This window comes from Chiloscyllium punctatum, chromosome 8 (genome assembly GCF_047496795.1).
Source record: "Chiloscyllium punctatum isolate Juve2018m chromosome 8, sChiPun1.3, whole genome shotgun sequence".
NCBI lineage: Eukaryota > Metazoa > Chordata > Chondrichthyes > Orectolobiformes > Hemiscylliidae > Chiloscyllium > Chiloscyllium punctatum.
Window position 1 is genome coordinate 115,900,562 of NC_092746.1, and position 15,534 is coordinate 115,916,095.

Consider the following 15,534-nt stretch of genomic DNA (forward strand, 5'->3'; position numbering starts at 1 on the left):
TCCACTTCTGAGGTTAGACAGACTGATCTGTGATTATTCAATCTCTCTCTCGCTTATTCAAAGTAAGGTACAACGTTAGCAGTCCTCTAATCTTCAGGCCCTGTACCTGTATCCAATGAGGATTGGAAAATGAGGCCTCTAATCTTCAGGCCCTATACCTGTGTCCAATGAGGATTGGAAAATGAGGCCTCTAATCTTCAGGCCCTATACCTGTGTCCAATGAGGGTTGGAAAATGAGGCCTCTAATCTTCAGGCCCTGTACCTGTATCCAATGAGGATTGGAAAACGAGGCCTCTAATCTTCAGGCTCTATATCTCTATCCAATGAGGATTGGAAAATGAGGCCTCTAATCTTCAGGCCCTGTACCTGTATCCAATGAGGATTGGAAAACGAGGCCTCTAATCTTCAGGCTCTATACCAGTATCCAATGAGGATTGGAAAATGAGGCCTCTAATCTTCAGGCTCTATATCTCTATCCAATGAGGATTGGAAAATGAGGACTCTAATCTTCAGGCCCTGTACCTGTATCCAATGAGGATTGTAAAATGAGGCCTCTAATCTTCAGGCCCTGTACCTGTATCCAATGAGGATTGGAAAATGAGGTTCAGAACCTCTGCTATTTGCTCTTTGATTTTTTTTAATAGACTAGTATACCTCTACCTGATCCTGGTGATTTATTCAGCTTCACAAATGCTAATCCCACTAAAATTTGTATTGCTCGCAAGAACAAAGCTTTTCACTGTGCCTCGGTACACATGACAATAAATTCAATTCAATTCAACTTCCTCTGTCCATATGTTTATCACATCAATACCTTTATACTTCTCTTCCATAACTACAAAATCTGCTTTGTTTCATATTTTTGGTGTAGACACATGGAGAGTACTGATAAAGAATAATATCAACACATTCCATCTCTACACATATACACATTGTTATCAGCTTTGCTTTTTGCTTGTTTATCCTCGTACAATTAATGCATGGATAATTTGATTTGATTTGAAGTTGTCACCTGTACCGAAGTACAGTGAAACGTTCTGTTTTGCGAGCAGTACAGGCAGATCACAGCAAACAAGGACATACAGGTCACAGGAAGCTTAGATGGAGTGAGGCATACAAGCGAACAGTTGCACACAAGGTCCACAAAGCAAGGTCGACGTTATTTGAAGTTAGAGAGGTCCACTCAGCAGCCTAATTCCACCTTTGACTTCACCTTAAGGTTGCATGCCATATTCTTTCACACCTTCTCTTTCTTTTCTTAATTTCTTTTTTGATTTCACCTTTTGTTTTGTGGCTTTCTGAAGTATTGAACTCTCAGAGTCAGACATGAGCTTTACTTTCTGCCTTATCTCTCCTGTAGGGTCCTTGATATCCAGGGGCTGTAGATTTGGCCGTCTAACTATTAAGCAACTTGACGTTCCCACAGCACGAGTTGGCTTTTAAAAAATTCTTTCATCCCTGGGATGTGGATATCGCTGGCTAGGCCAGGATGCATTGACCACCCCTAATCACACAGAGGGCAGTTGACTTTCCTTGCAGGCTGGGAGTTGTCTGGGGTGGGGGGGGGGGGGGGTGCACAGGGAGGGATGAGCAGTCCATCTTCCCCCATACAATGTAGCCTACAAAGAAGGCCTTTTCTTTCAATGCTGAAAATGTGTTGCTGGAAAAGCGCAGCAGGTCAGGCAGCATCCAAGGAACAGGAGAATCGACGTTTCGGGCATCAGCCCTTCTTCATTCCTGAAGAAGGGCTGATGCCCGAAACGTCGACTCTCCTGCTCCTTGGATGCTGCCTGACCTGCTGCGCTTTTCCAGCAACACACTTTCAGCTCTGATCTCCAGCATCTACAGTCCTCACTTTCTCCTTTCTTTCAATGTACAATAGTTACTACTGAATACAGTAGGGAATGCCAGAGAAATGTGCTCATTTGGAGAGCGGATAGAATGTCAAATTCTCTATTGCAAGAAATAGTTGAGGCGAGCAGTGCAGGGGGAGGCTGCACACTGGCAAGAAGGGCAAGGAATGGATGTTATTGGATAAAGAGGAGATTTGGGTGATACATTAACCTGCACAGACTAGTTGGACTGGCTGGCCTCTCCATGTACTAAGTTCTTTGTAACACATTTAGATGTACACTTGTGATGCCAAGGTACACAAGGTGATAGGCTGAATGCTGAAAGATGGGATTAAAATAGCCAGGTGCTTGTTTTTGACTGGCACAGACTTGATGGGCCAAAGGTTAGATTAGAGTGGTGCTAGAAAAGCACAGCAGGTTAGGCAGCATCCGAGGAGCAGGAAAATCGACGTTTCAGGCAAAAGCCCTTCCTCATTCCCGATGAAGGGCTTTTGCCCGAAACGTTGATTTTCCTGCTCCTCGGATGCTGCCTGACCTGCTGTGCTTTTCCAGCACCACTCTAATCTAGACTCTGGTTTCCAGCATCTGCAGCCCTCACCTTTGCCTCGATGGACCAAAGGGCCCTTTCCTGTACTCTGTGACAGTGTGAAACAAAAATAGGAAAAGGACAGACTAACTGACATGAATTGTGATGCTATCCCAAATAACTGTGGTTTTATTCTACAGGTACATAACATCATTTGTGCACCTAGGTAATGTTTCAGCTCTTCGAACATTCAGAGTATTGAGAGCGTTGAAAACCATTTCAGTAATCCCAGGTAAGAATTCATTTTGACTTAGCTGCAGACAACAAATGGGGGCTTTGACCTGCTTCTGACTCCCTCCCAGTTCCCTGCAGCTACTGCCTCAGCTGTTCATGGTGTTCTATTGTTGTTCTCCCATTCCTCTTGCACGCTACAGACTTGTGACTGAATTTGTTAAACTGGGTCATGTCTCAACATTATAAACATTTGGGAGCACTTCCAAATTCTGAAAGTGATCTCAACCATTCCAGGTGAGATGTTAAACACTAAAGCTTGCACTGAATTAACTCAATGCAAAACCGTTGCACAAGTGTAGGGAAATAAAGTAGATTATTGTAATAATAATTTAAATAATTACCAAGCAATGGATTTGATTCTTTTTTTAGCTGTCTGTAGGAGCACCTTGCCTATTTAATGACTTTAAGTTGTTAATGCAAATTTCCTTAATGCCAACAGCAGCTTTCTCATTTTTAATGACACATTCCTTTATCTAATCCCGACCCAATTAGTAAAATAATGAGAGAATCTGTGTTTATAGTGGCATTATCGTAGCTTGAAGGGAGTGAACATGTTCCGAAGGTTTTGTATGTGTGAACATTTGAATTGGACACCTCGACACCAAGTTGAAGATTATTTCCAGGGTTTGCATTTTAATTTCCAGAAACTGAAATTTATTTTCCCTCCTGTCTGATTAGCAAGAATTATGCTTCTGGTTGGGTGAACTGATTAAGTTACTGAGTAAATACCAGGGGGAATGTATGGTCCAAGGTGTGGAATGAGCTGAGTGACTGAGAAGTCAATTAACTCTAACCACAAGAAAAAGGTGTCATAAATTCTGTTTTACTAACAGGTTTATATCCAAATTGACACACTTACATTGTTCAATGTACATGCAAAGTGTTTTTTTTTGGCCAGACACTTGAAAAAAAACTGAAAAATGTGTTGCTGGAAAAGCGCTTCAGGAGAAACGTTGATTCTCCTGCTCCTAGGATGCTGCCTGACCTGCTGCGCTTTTCCAGCAACACATTTTTCAGCTCTGATCTCCAGCATCTGCAATCCTCACTTTCTCCTCCTTGAGAAAAAAAAAATCCAGTGCATGATAGCTTGGAGTTCTGGGCTATGGGCCCTGGTGGGGTATGAGTAAGTACTTTATAACCATTGGAACAGTTTCAAAGATTGAATCCTCCAACATTGAATTAGACTCAGACACAATAAGAAGAAACTGTTCTTAACCCTTTTAAGAAGATCAAACGCAGCTTTCCTCACATTGCCAGCCCACAGATCTGTGTAATTTCAAGCATTTATTTTTTTCAGATGTTGAATATTGGTGATTTATTTTTCCAGCAAAATGGAAAGGTTTCATTCAGCTGAATATTTCTCAACTGTGTGGTAAATTAGTGCAGCCTGCTATACTTGCATGCAAAATGGATACCAGAGAGGAAACCCCATAGTCATTTCTCAGTCATATTGTAGGTCTGGCTTATATTAAACGAAATGAATGTCACTCTACGGGCTGCAGAACTAAGCTGGTGGGGAGGTCTACGTGCAGAGCTGTCTGACAATGCTATGAACTCCTAAATTTTGAATGCTCTTGGCCTGATGATCACTTGGCATTTTCTTATGGTTTCCCCATGCCTGCTGTTTAACTCAGACAATTTTACCTGTTTTCAATGGGTCATGTGTTGTGGACCAGACCAGACCAGACCCCCTCAAAATATTTTAAGAAGGTAGCCTAGACCCTCATTTTTTCTTATTTACCAAGGCAAACATACACCTCTTAAAGCCACTGCATCGTCACACATGCTTCCACTAAAGTACCTAATAGGTGATGATGTTGGTGATAACTACAGAGTGGGTTTGCCTGGTATCTAACAGTGTCTGTTGTTACATGTTACAGGCAATGTTCCAGGTGCAATTCAACTGATTAGACTGTTCGATGTTAAGCAAAACGCAATTTATTCAAACGCTATGGTTAAATTCCAACAAGAGAGCAATGAACTTGGAATAACTTAACTCTGATGGAAAACTTAGCAGAATAATAGATACGGTAATTGTTACTAATTAATTTTTCCAATATAGGAGCATCCCATAAACATAGCATTTGGCAAAAAGACAGATTCAGAAATCAGATTTTCTCACATTCAACACCTGCAGTAGGAAGAGAAACGAAGCAAAAGTGAGGACTGCAGATGCTGGAGATCAGAGTTTAGATTAGAATGGTGCTGAAAAAGCACAGTAGGTCAGGCAGTTTCCGAGGAGCAGGAAATTCGATGCTTCGGGCAAAAGTCCTTCATCAGGAATGAGCAAGGAAGAGAAACCCCAGCTTCGAGTTGTAACTGAGAGATGGGAAAAAAAATAGCTTCTACTTCTTGAAGACTCCAACAATTTTGGCTAAAAGCTAAAACAAAACTGCGAAATCCTGGTTTGTGAGAGCTGGCCACACCCATCCAGGCTACTTCTATTGTTCCAACCTTTAAAAAAACTTCAAGCCCCCCCCCAAGCTGTTTACGTTACCACAGACTGCTCATTCAATCTCTGTCTTAAAAGAAACCAGGACAAAATACACCTCTTAAAGCATCGTCACACATGCTTCCACTAAAGTACCTGATAGGTGATGATGTTGGTGATAAATACAGAGTGGGTTTGCCTGGTATCTAACAGCGTCTGTTGTTACATGTTGCAGGCAATGTTGTTCAGTCCCAGTAGTACCACGGATATATGGATGACCCATCTATTGAGAGACTATCGGCCTACATGAAGACAACACCAATAAGCAGTGAACTGTGAATTCAGAAACCTTTAGTTGACTCAGCCACAATCCATAGGACAGGTGTCAAGTTATCTTGCCTTTCTAATCTGTGGGTATTGTAGTGTCAGAGAGGATGTATCTGCTCCACACACTCTCACTCCAGTGATAACCGCTGAGTTAATGCTCCCATTGATGGTAACGACTTGTAATTGCCCAGTATCATATCACCACATGTAAAGAGTGAACAGGCAGTCAGCAGGGAAAGCCAATCTATGTGAAACTAGCCAAGGGGATTTGTAAGGGTCAGTTCTGGTTTTGTGTAACTGTGAGTATGGGGACTTATTATCCTGAGGAAATGGTCAGGAAAAGCTGAACATCCAAGTCGCTATTCAACTCTCTTGTGGTTCTTAATAAGACAGTAGTCAATGTTGAAGATTCTCAATGCTAGGCCCACTGCTTTTGGCATTTACACAGTATCTGGATCCTTAAAGGCAGTTTACATTTAATAGAAGGTTGGTTAGCTTAGTTGTTTGAGATGTAGGATGATGCCAAAAGCACAGGTTCAATTCCTGTGTGAGCTGAGCTAACCATGAAGGTCGCTCCTTCGCAACCTCTCCCCTCACTTGAGATCTGGTGCCCTTCAGGTTAAACCACCACCAGTCGTCTCTCTCTCTCTCTCTCTCTAATGAGTGGGACAACAGTGACTTTATAAATGCAGAGTGAAATTTGCTGATTGTGCCAAGCTTGGAGGTATGGCTTAAAGTGAGGATGGTATTAATTGACTACAACTGGGCAGTAATTTAAGAGGAGTGTTTTGTCCTGGCTTCTTTTAGAGACTGGGGACAGGTCTCGAGCAGTCTACAAGAAGATAAACAACTTGCGAGGCCTTGGGGTTTTTTTAAAACTTGGAACAATAGAAGCAGCCTGAGGAGGTGTGGTCCAGCGCTCACAGACCAGGATTTCGACCTTTCTTTAGTTTTTTTCAGGTTTAATTTTATACAATTGCTGTGGGAGTCTCAACATGTTTGGAAGCTACAGTAAATGTCTCCTGGCTGCCACTGTCTCTGAGTTATCACTTGATATTTTTCTCTCTCTCTGCTGCCAGACTACATGTGAGACAATCTGTTTCTGACTTTGCCTTTTTGGCAAAGGGTGTGTTTAGGAGATTTTACTATACTGGAACAGTTAATTAGTAATAGTTGTTGCCTTGATTATTCTGTTAAGTTTTCCAATAGAGTTAAGTTATTCCAAGCCCTTCTTTATTTTGCTTGCAGTGTAACTGTAGGGTTTGAATAAATTGTGTTGTTTAATGTCGAATAGTTTGACCAATCGAATTGCATCTGGAACACAGCACCTGACATTTGCCTTTAAAATAAGACAAAGTTAAGGTCTAGGCTACCTTAAGATATATTGAGGGGGGGGCTGGTCCATAACAGTAGGGTGGTAGAATCAGCAGACAGCTTGCAGATAGAAATCCATAGCTGAGAGAGGCAATGCAGGTTTAAAGAGTATGGTAAAGCAAAAGGGTTCTGAAGTGTGGGGGTGCTATGTTGGAAGTATGTGGGGGTGGGAGTGGTGGTTTCGGGTCCATGGTTCTTTGAGGATGACATGACATGCCACCCTTTATTTGACACTGATCCAGCTCCCTCAGAGCCAGCTCTCAGAGTGAATAGAACCCCTGACACTCCTGTTATATCTGTCAGCCAGCGCTCCCCTATTGATGCAGATTAACAGCCCCAGTCAGGGAACTCATATTCTATGAGATCCACCTGCCAACCTCACTCCAATCCCCACTTCTGAGCTTATGACGGAGGGAAGGTCATTGGTGAAAGCAGCTAAAGATGGTTGGGCTGTGGACCCTATCCTGAGGAACCCCTGCAGAGAAGTCCTGGAGTGAGATGACTGACCTCCAACAAGCATGACCGCCAGGTCTGACTCCAACCAGCGGAGAGACTTCCCTCTGATTCCCTTTGACTCTGTTTTGTTTGGGTCCTTTGCTGTTACACAACCACATGCTGCCTTGATGTTAAGGGCAGTCACTGTCAAAGACAACTTGGGCAGACTTACAGATACTGGTCCAACCAGATACATCCACATCCTGTGAAGAATTAAAATTAAATAGTCAAGTCAGGCGTAATGATTATAATCCGCCACAAGATCTCCCAGGTCCTGGTTGTTTCGACTTTACACAAAAGCACTTTCCCTTTGAGCTGCTTGGGCCCTCGGGTGTGCGCCAACATAGACAGGATTTTTGGGGCCTCTCCCATGCCTGTTAAAAATTGCAATCTTTGCCTCCTTGTCCTGCTAACCTGCTCCTCAGATCGAGTCATAGGGTCATACAGCACAGAAACAGACCCTTTGGTTCAACCAACTCATGCCGAACATAATTCCAAGCTAAACTAGTCCCACCTGCCTATATTTGGTTCTAATCCATCCGAAACTTCCCTATTCATGGACTTATCAAAGTGCCTTTTAAACATTATAACCGTACCCGCATCCATGGCTTCCACTGGAACTGCATTCCATACGTAATCCATCCTCTGTGTAAAGATTTTTCCCCTTGTATCTTTTGAAAATCTCTCTCCTCTCAGGATAAAAACGTGCCCTTTCGTCTTGAAATCCCCCACTCTAAGGAAGCGGCATCTACCATTAACTCTATCTACACCCCTCATGATCTTGTAAACTTCTATCAGGTCACCTCTCAACCCCCCCTATGCCCCAGTGAAGAAAGTTCCCAGCCTATCCAGCCTTTCGCGAGCGGGATCTTTCCTGTCACTCAATGTCACTTTGAAAAATGGGGCAGCTTTTCCTTAGTAGTATCTATCCAGGGCTGCCCTCTTTGTAAACCATACGCTGACACATTTCCGACCCGGAAATCCTGCTCTTTGACGCTCCTTTTCCCAGGTTAGTTCATCAACAGAGCGAGGTTGTACAGTATTTAAAGGTTTCCGAAATGCACCATCACTTTGTGGGGAAGCCCTTACTGCTGTTGGGGGGGTTGGTCTGCGACATATATTACGTTTGGCCAATGATGTAACAAGGATAACATTGGAGCAGCTGCCATTTTCCTTCTAAACAATGTATCCTAATTGTTAGTAACTCTCTGCGATAAACGCCCCGATGGGTTTTTTCAAACTTATTTTGCCTGGGTAAGACTGCCCCATGGTTTATTTGAAACTGTGCCTTCTAATTATTTGCAGAAAGCACATTGCCCTTTTGCTCTCCAGTTTAACCAAACCACTCCCACCTAAAATCTAAACCTCACTTCTACATCTTAGCTGGTTTTGTAATGAGGGGAAAAAACAGGCATTAAAGTAACTAAGACACTTTAGTTACCTTGTCCTCACCTATCATACAGTCTTCGGTCCAACTTGTCTATGCTGACCAGATATCCTAAATTAATCGAGTCCCACCTGCCAGCACTTGGCCCATATCCCTCCAAACCCTTCCCACTCATATACCCATCCAGATGCCTTTTAAATGTTGTAATTGTACCAGCCTCCACCACTTCCTCTGGCAGCTCATTCCATACACGTACCACCCTCTGTGTGAAAAAGTTGCCCCTTAGGCCCCTTTTAAATCTTTCCCCTTTCACCTTAAAACTATACGCTCTAGTTTTGGACTCCCCTACCCTAGGGAAAAGGCCTGGGCTATTCACTCTATCTTTGCTCCTCATGAGTTTATAAACTTCTCTACAGTCACTCCCAGCCTTTGATGCTCAGGGAGAACAGCACCAGCCCATTCCAGCCTCTCCCTATCGCTCAAACCCTCCCAACCCTTGTAAATCTTTTTTTGAACCCTTTCAAGTTGAGAAACATCCTTCCTAAAGCAGCGAGACCAAAATTGAACTCAGTATTCCAAAAGTGGCCTAACCAAGGCCCCTTCAGCTTCTGATTTCAGCAACTTATCCTCCACTGTTTCTGACAACTCTTCTGTAACGTTGCCAACAAATAGTCCTTCCTGTGCCGAGGCTTTCAACTTTCCAAGAGAATCGGATCCTTCTGTGATACCCTGGTTGTCCTATCATCAGTCACCTCCAACACTCCCTCCTGTTCCTGCAGCCATTCCCCTCTTGGGGGAGGTGATGGCCTGTTAATCCAGAAATTCAGGTATTGCCTCAGGACCTGGGTTCGAGTCCCACTGTGGCAGATGGTGGAATTTGAATTGAGTCAAAATCTCTTAAAAATGTAAGAGTCTGATGATGATCATGAATCCATCGCTGATTTTCAGGTAAAGCTTATCTGGTTCGCTAATGCCTTTTGGGGTAAGGGAACTGCCATCCTTACCTGGTCTGGCCTACATATGACTCCAGACCCACAGCGATGTGGTTGACTCTTAACTGCCCTCTGGGCAATTAGGGATGGACAATAAATGCTGGGCCTAGCAAATGATACCCTCATCCTATGAATGAATAAAACAAGTTGTAGGAGATGGATCAATTGTACTTTTCTCACATCCCTGATGAGGGGCTTATTGCTGAAACATCAAGTCTCTTGCTCCTCGGGTGCTGCCTGACCTGCTCTGCTTTTCCAGCGCCACACTTTTTGACTCTGCTTTGAACACCCTAACGGTGACGTCCCCAACCATTCCTTCCATGTGACCTGATTGTACTGCCTTCAGTTTAGTAACATTGATGTGGACTGGGGTGTTGGTTTTGGACTGAGGTGGACAAAGTTAGAAATCACACAACACCAGGTTGTAGTCCTTCATCAGGCTTTTGCCCGAAACGTTGATTTTCCTGCTCCTCGGATGCTGCCTGACCTGCTGTGCTTTTCCAGCACCACTCTAGTCTAGAATCTGGTTTCCAGCATCTGCAGTCCTTGTTTTTACCAGGTTATAGTCCAACAGGTTTATTTGGAAGCACGAGCTTTCGGAGCGCCACTCCTTCATCACGTAGCTCGTGGAATAGCTTCATAGAACACATTAATATGTTTCTTAAATTATCTCACGAATGTGACTTGAAAGAAGTTCTGGGATTTATATATTACTGAATCGAAATCTGTAACCCATTTGAAAAGATGAAACCAGGTTTGGTCAAACATTGAGGTAAAAGCAATGACTGCAGATGCTGGAAACCAGATTCTGGATTAGTGGTGCTGGAAGAGCACAGCAGATCAGGCAGCATCCAAGGAGCAGCGAGATCGATGTTTCGGGCAAAAGCCCTTCATCAGGAATAAAGGCAGTGAGCCTGAAGTGTGGAGAGATAAGCTAGAGGAGGGTGGGGGTGGGGAGAAAGTAGCATAGAGTACAATAGGTGAGTGGGGGAGGGGATGAAAGTGATAGGTCAGGGAGGAGAGGGTGGAGTGGATAGATGGAAAAGGAGATAGGCAGGTCGGGCAAGTCCGGACAAGTCATGGGGACAGTGCTGAGCTGGAAGTTTGGAACTAGGGTGAGGTGGGGGAAGGGGAAATGAGGAAACTGTTGAAGTCCACATTGATGCCCTGGGGTTGAAGTGTTCCAAGGCGGAAGATGAGGCGTTCTTCCTCCAGGTCTCTGGTGGTGAGGGAGCAGTGAAGGAGGCCCAGGACCTCCATGTCCTCAGCTGAGTGGGAGTTGAAATGTTGGGCCACGGGGCGGTGTGGTTGATTGGTGCGGGTGTCCCGGAGATGTTCCCTAAAGCGTTCTGCTAGAAGGTGCCCAGTCTCCCCAATGTAGAGGAGACCGCATCGGGAGCAACGGATACAATAAATGATATTAGTGGATGTGCAGGTAAAACTTTGATGGATGTGGAAGGCTCCTTTAGGGCCTTGGATAGAGGTGAGGGAGGAGGTGTGGGCGCAGGTTTTACAGTTCCTGCGGTGGCAGAGGAAGGTGCCAGGATAGAGGGTGTGTTGTAGGGGGGCGTGGACCTGACCAGGTAGTCACGGAGGGAATGGTCTTTGTGGAAGGCGGAAAGGGGGGGAGGGGAGGGAAATATATCCCTGGTGGTGGGGTCTTTTTGGAGGTGGCGGAAATGTCGGCGGATGATTTGGTTTATGCGAAGGTTGGTAGGGTGGAAGGTTAGCACCAGGGGCGTTCTGTCCTTGTTACGGTTGGAGGGGTGGGGTCTGAGGGCGGAGGTGCGGGATGTGGACGAGATGCGTTGGAGGGCATCTTTAACCACGTGAGAAGGGAAATTGCGGTCTCTAAAGAAGGAGGCCATCTGGTGTGTTCTGTGATGGAACCGGTCCTCCTGGGAGCAGACACGGTGGAGGCAGAGGAATTGGGAATATGGGATGGCATTTTTGCAAGAGGTAGGGTGGGAAGAGGTGTAATCCAGGTAGCTGTGGGAGTCGGTGGGTTTGTAAAAAATGTCAGTGTCAAGTCGGTCGTCACTAATGGAGATGGAGAGGTCCAGGAAGGGGAGCGAGGTGTCAGAGATGGTCCAGGTAAATTTAAGGTCAGGGTGGAATGTGTTGGTGAAGTTGATGAATTGCTCAACCTCCTCGCGGGAGCACGAGGTGGTGCCAATGCAGTCATCAATGTAGCGGAGGAAGAGGTGGGGAGTGGTGCCGGTGTAATTACAGAACAATCAACTGTTCTACGTAGCCAACAAAGAGACAGACATAGCTGGGGCCCATACGTGTGCCCATGGCTACCCCTTTGGTCTGGAGGAAGTGGGAGGATTCGAAGGAGAAATTGTTAAGGGTGAGGACCAGTTCATTGTATCAGTTATATGGCACTATGATCTTTTGCTATAAGCTCTGTGTCCTACGATCCTGCCCCACTAGCTAACTGATGAAGGAGCAGTGCTCTGAAAGCTTGGACTTCCAAATAAACCCATTGGATTATAGCCTGTTTTTATGTGATTTTTAATTTCAATTTAGTACTCTTTAATTGTTGCCTTTAATGCTGCCTCCTCTGTGCATTGTGGGATACCTTGGTTCAGTCTGCAAGTAGGGCCCGGAGTTCCCTGACTCTCGCTATTGTAGTCCTCCCCTGAAACCGAGGGTCGCAGTCGAAGGTTCTGAGATAAACCATGTAAGACTGAGACGAAGAGACATTTCTTCAACCAGAGAGTGGTGAGCCTGTGGAATTCTCAATCACAGAGAGCAGTCCAGGGCAAACCATTGTATGATTTCAAGAAGATGTTGGATAGAGCATCTGGGGCTAAAGGGATTAAAGGATATGGGGGAAAAGCAGAAACAGACAATTGAATTGGATGATCAGCCACGGTCATAACGAGTGACTGAGGAGGCTCAAAGGGCCGAATGGCCTACTCCTGCTCCTGTCTTCTATGCCTTTACGTCATGCCTCATCTTTCAACTTGATACCCTTCAGTTCTCAACCTCGAATTCAACGCCTTTCGATCATAGCCCTTTTGTTTCACATTGTTCAGTTTTTTTCCGTTACTCTCTCACGTGAGTTCAGATGACTGTTATCCTGCCATTCACACCTCACCTGGATACGTCGTTTGCTTATCCATTGCCAGTCTCTTTGGCTTCAGTACCATGAAACCTTTTGTACTTGCATTCCCCCACCGTATCACAGGGCTTCTCTTTTGTTCCTTTTCCTTGTTTCTCTCATTTTAAACCTGTTAGAATTTCAACTTCCCTTCAATTCTGCTGAAAGGTCATCCACCTGAAGCATGAACTCTTCTCTTTGGCCCTGATGGATGCCTAGTATTCCCAGCATATTCTATCCACCCATGTAGTCATGACCATTGAAATCTATATTGTGCTAATTGCCTGTTAGCTTGTTCTCTCACCTGCACCACTGTCCTCACCACTGACTGCCCACACATTGACTCATTGCTAATTATCTCTGGGGTGGAAGTGCTTTTTTAATAAAAACAGGTCAACACGAGTTTTATTTGGAGTTATTAATTAGCAGACCAATGTCTTTGCAGCCTTTAAGATATCAAACCCATGGTTTGATTAGTCGGTCGTTAATGATGTAGTGAAGCTACTTGCTTTAATTAAAAATAGCATTCATCCCCTGGTCTTTCACACCTATATAAAGCTGGGCTCCCACATGCAAACAATTTAAATAATAATTATTTAGCATCTCTCCTACGCTGCTTTTCTGTTGCCTCTTTGCAATCACAGACTGAACCTTGCACACCCATGTCCAGATGCCAACTTGCATTGTCCTGAACCCGTTTTGTACGTTGCCTCCTCAGCCAGAGATACCAGGCTCACCATCCTGATGCTCAGTGCCAGGAAGATCATCATGGCAGGCCCCTCAGGCAAGTGGGGCACAGCACGGTGGCTCAGTGGTTAGCACTGCTGCCTGACAGCGCCAGGGACCCGGGTTCAATTCCACCCTCGGGCGACTGTCTGTGTGGAGTTTACATTCTCCCAGTGTCTGCGTGGGTTTCCTTCAGGTGCTCTGGTTTCCTCCCACAGTCCAAAGATGTGCAGGATTGGCCATGCTAAATTTAGGTTCATTCCTGATGAAGGGCTTTTGCCCGAAACATCGATTTTCCTGCTCCTCGGATGCTGGCTGACCGGCTGTGCTTTTCCAGCACCACACTGATCTAGACTCTGATTTCCAGCATCTGCAGTACCCACTTCTGCCTTTGCTAAATTTACCCATTGTGCCCTGGGATGTGTAAGTTAGGTACATTAGCCGCAGGGAATGTGGGGTCACAGGGATATGCTAGGTTTGGGTGGGATGCTCTTCGGTGGTCTGTGTGGATTTGATGGGCTGAATGGCATGCTTCCACACTGTTGGGATTCTAAGTCGAGTTCGGTGGCCCTAGCTCCATTAAGTCAAGGATATGCTCAAATACCAGTCCGGGGTTTGGACGTTGTTGGTCAGAGTCAGATTGCTCTCCTCAATAAGGAGTGAGAAAACAAATGTCAGGTATCTGATCCCTGCCTTGACACTCTCCGTCCTGTCATGGGCTGATTTCCCCCTGAACTAAGAGAGGGAAGCATTAAAGCAGATGGAAGTAGGGGGCACAGCTGTTACTTTTGGTGCTGGTGGGGGGTGTCCTGATCGAGTGAGCAGGCAGGGGGCACAAGGCTCATGATGCCAGTGGAAGGTGAGAAAGAGAGAGAGAGATGTCACGGGCAATAGAACATGAGCCTCTCATATGGGAACAGGAGAGAAGATGGTGACACTCACTCTGGTAGAGTGGGTATGTTCATTGATGTTGTTGGGCATTCCTTCAGACAGCTGGCACTGAGCTAACCCAGGCTGGCAAGGTCTTACCTCATGTCCCCCTCTGCTGGTCCCCAGGGGTGAGGAGGATATCCAATGGGATCTCCAGGGCCCTGCCCACAAAATGGAGCACCAAACATGCCTCAGCCACCCATGAGCAGGCAAATCTCAGAAAAAGGGCAGGGGGCAGCTCCGACTGTCTGGGTGCACATTGGGCTTTTAAAGATGGCGTTAGCGGCAAAGGATGTGGTCAATTCTGGGATATCCTGGCAGTGTCAGTGTCCCAGGAACAGCACGTGGTACGAGCAGGAGATACACTTCGACATGAGGGATGCCGTCGAAGGTGGAGTAGGTAGCTAACAAGGCTAACGGATTCCTGAGGAAGAGTTTATGTTCGAAACATCAACTCTCCTGCTCCTCAGATGCTGCCTGGCCGCCTGTGCTTTTCCAGCACCACACCTTTTTAGACTCTGATCTCTAGCATCTGCGGTCCTCACTCTCCCCTAGCTAACAAGGCACATTTGGTGAGAAATCCTACTCGGAGAAAATCCGTCCAAAAGCCTCGAGGTAACTCCCACAAAAAAAATTGGATTCAGTCCATCCTAACCAAAAGCCCACAGCCGCAGCAATGCTGCATCACTCAGTCTGTTACATCCCTGGCTCTAGGTCAGACTGGGTAGCGAGTCCCGAGTTACGGATTAAGAGCTGGGCTATACAATCATATTTGATGTCCTGGTTTGTTGGAAGAAATCAATAATTCATGCTCACTGATTTAATTAATAAATCGTCTTGTTATCCAAATCCTAGTTACATTAATGGCAACTTATCTGCCATTTTATACTGAGCACAGATGTGAGGCCAAATGAAATTGTAATGATTTATCTAATAAGAGCCACCTAGTGCAGCAGCAGCAGTTTTTAAATCTGCAACTTGTACCTAAGTTGGTTCTCAACACTCAGGTAGAGATGCGTTGCTATGGAGCGTTACCAGGATCCGGACTGGCTCCTCTTTATCTCTCAGAATGACCGGGAGATTGTTGTGG

General features: G+C 45.3%; 1 protein-coding gene across 3 annotated transcripts in view; it reads left to right on the forward strand.

Annotated features, from left to right (window-relative positions):
* scn5lab (sodium channel, voltage gated, type V-like, alpha b) overlaps nt 1–15,534 on the forward strand; it is a 501,419-nt gene that overhangs the window by 128,941 nt on the left and 356,944 nt on the right. For all 3 annotated transcript variants that reach the window (XM_072576302.1, XM_072576305.1, XM_072576304.1), the window contains exon 7: nt 2,580–2,671. In XM_072576302.1, coding sequence (XP_072432403.1) covers nt 2,580–2,671 — 92 coding nt within the window. The remainder of the gene's footprint in view (nt 1–2,579; nt 2,672–15,534) is intronic.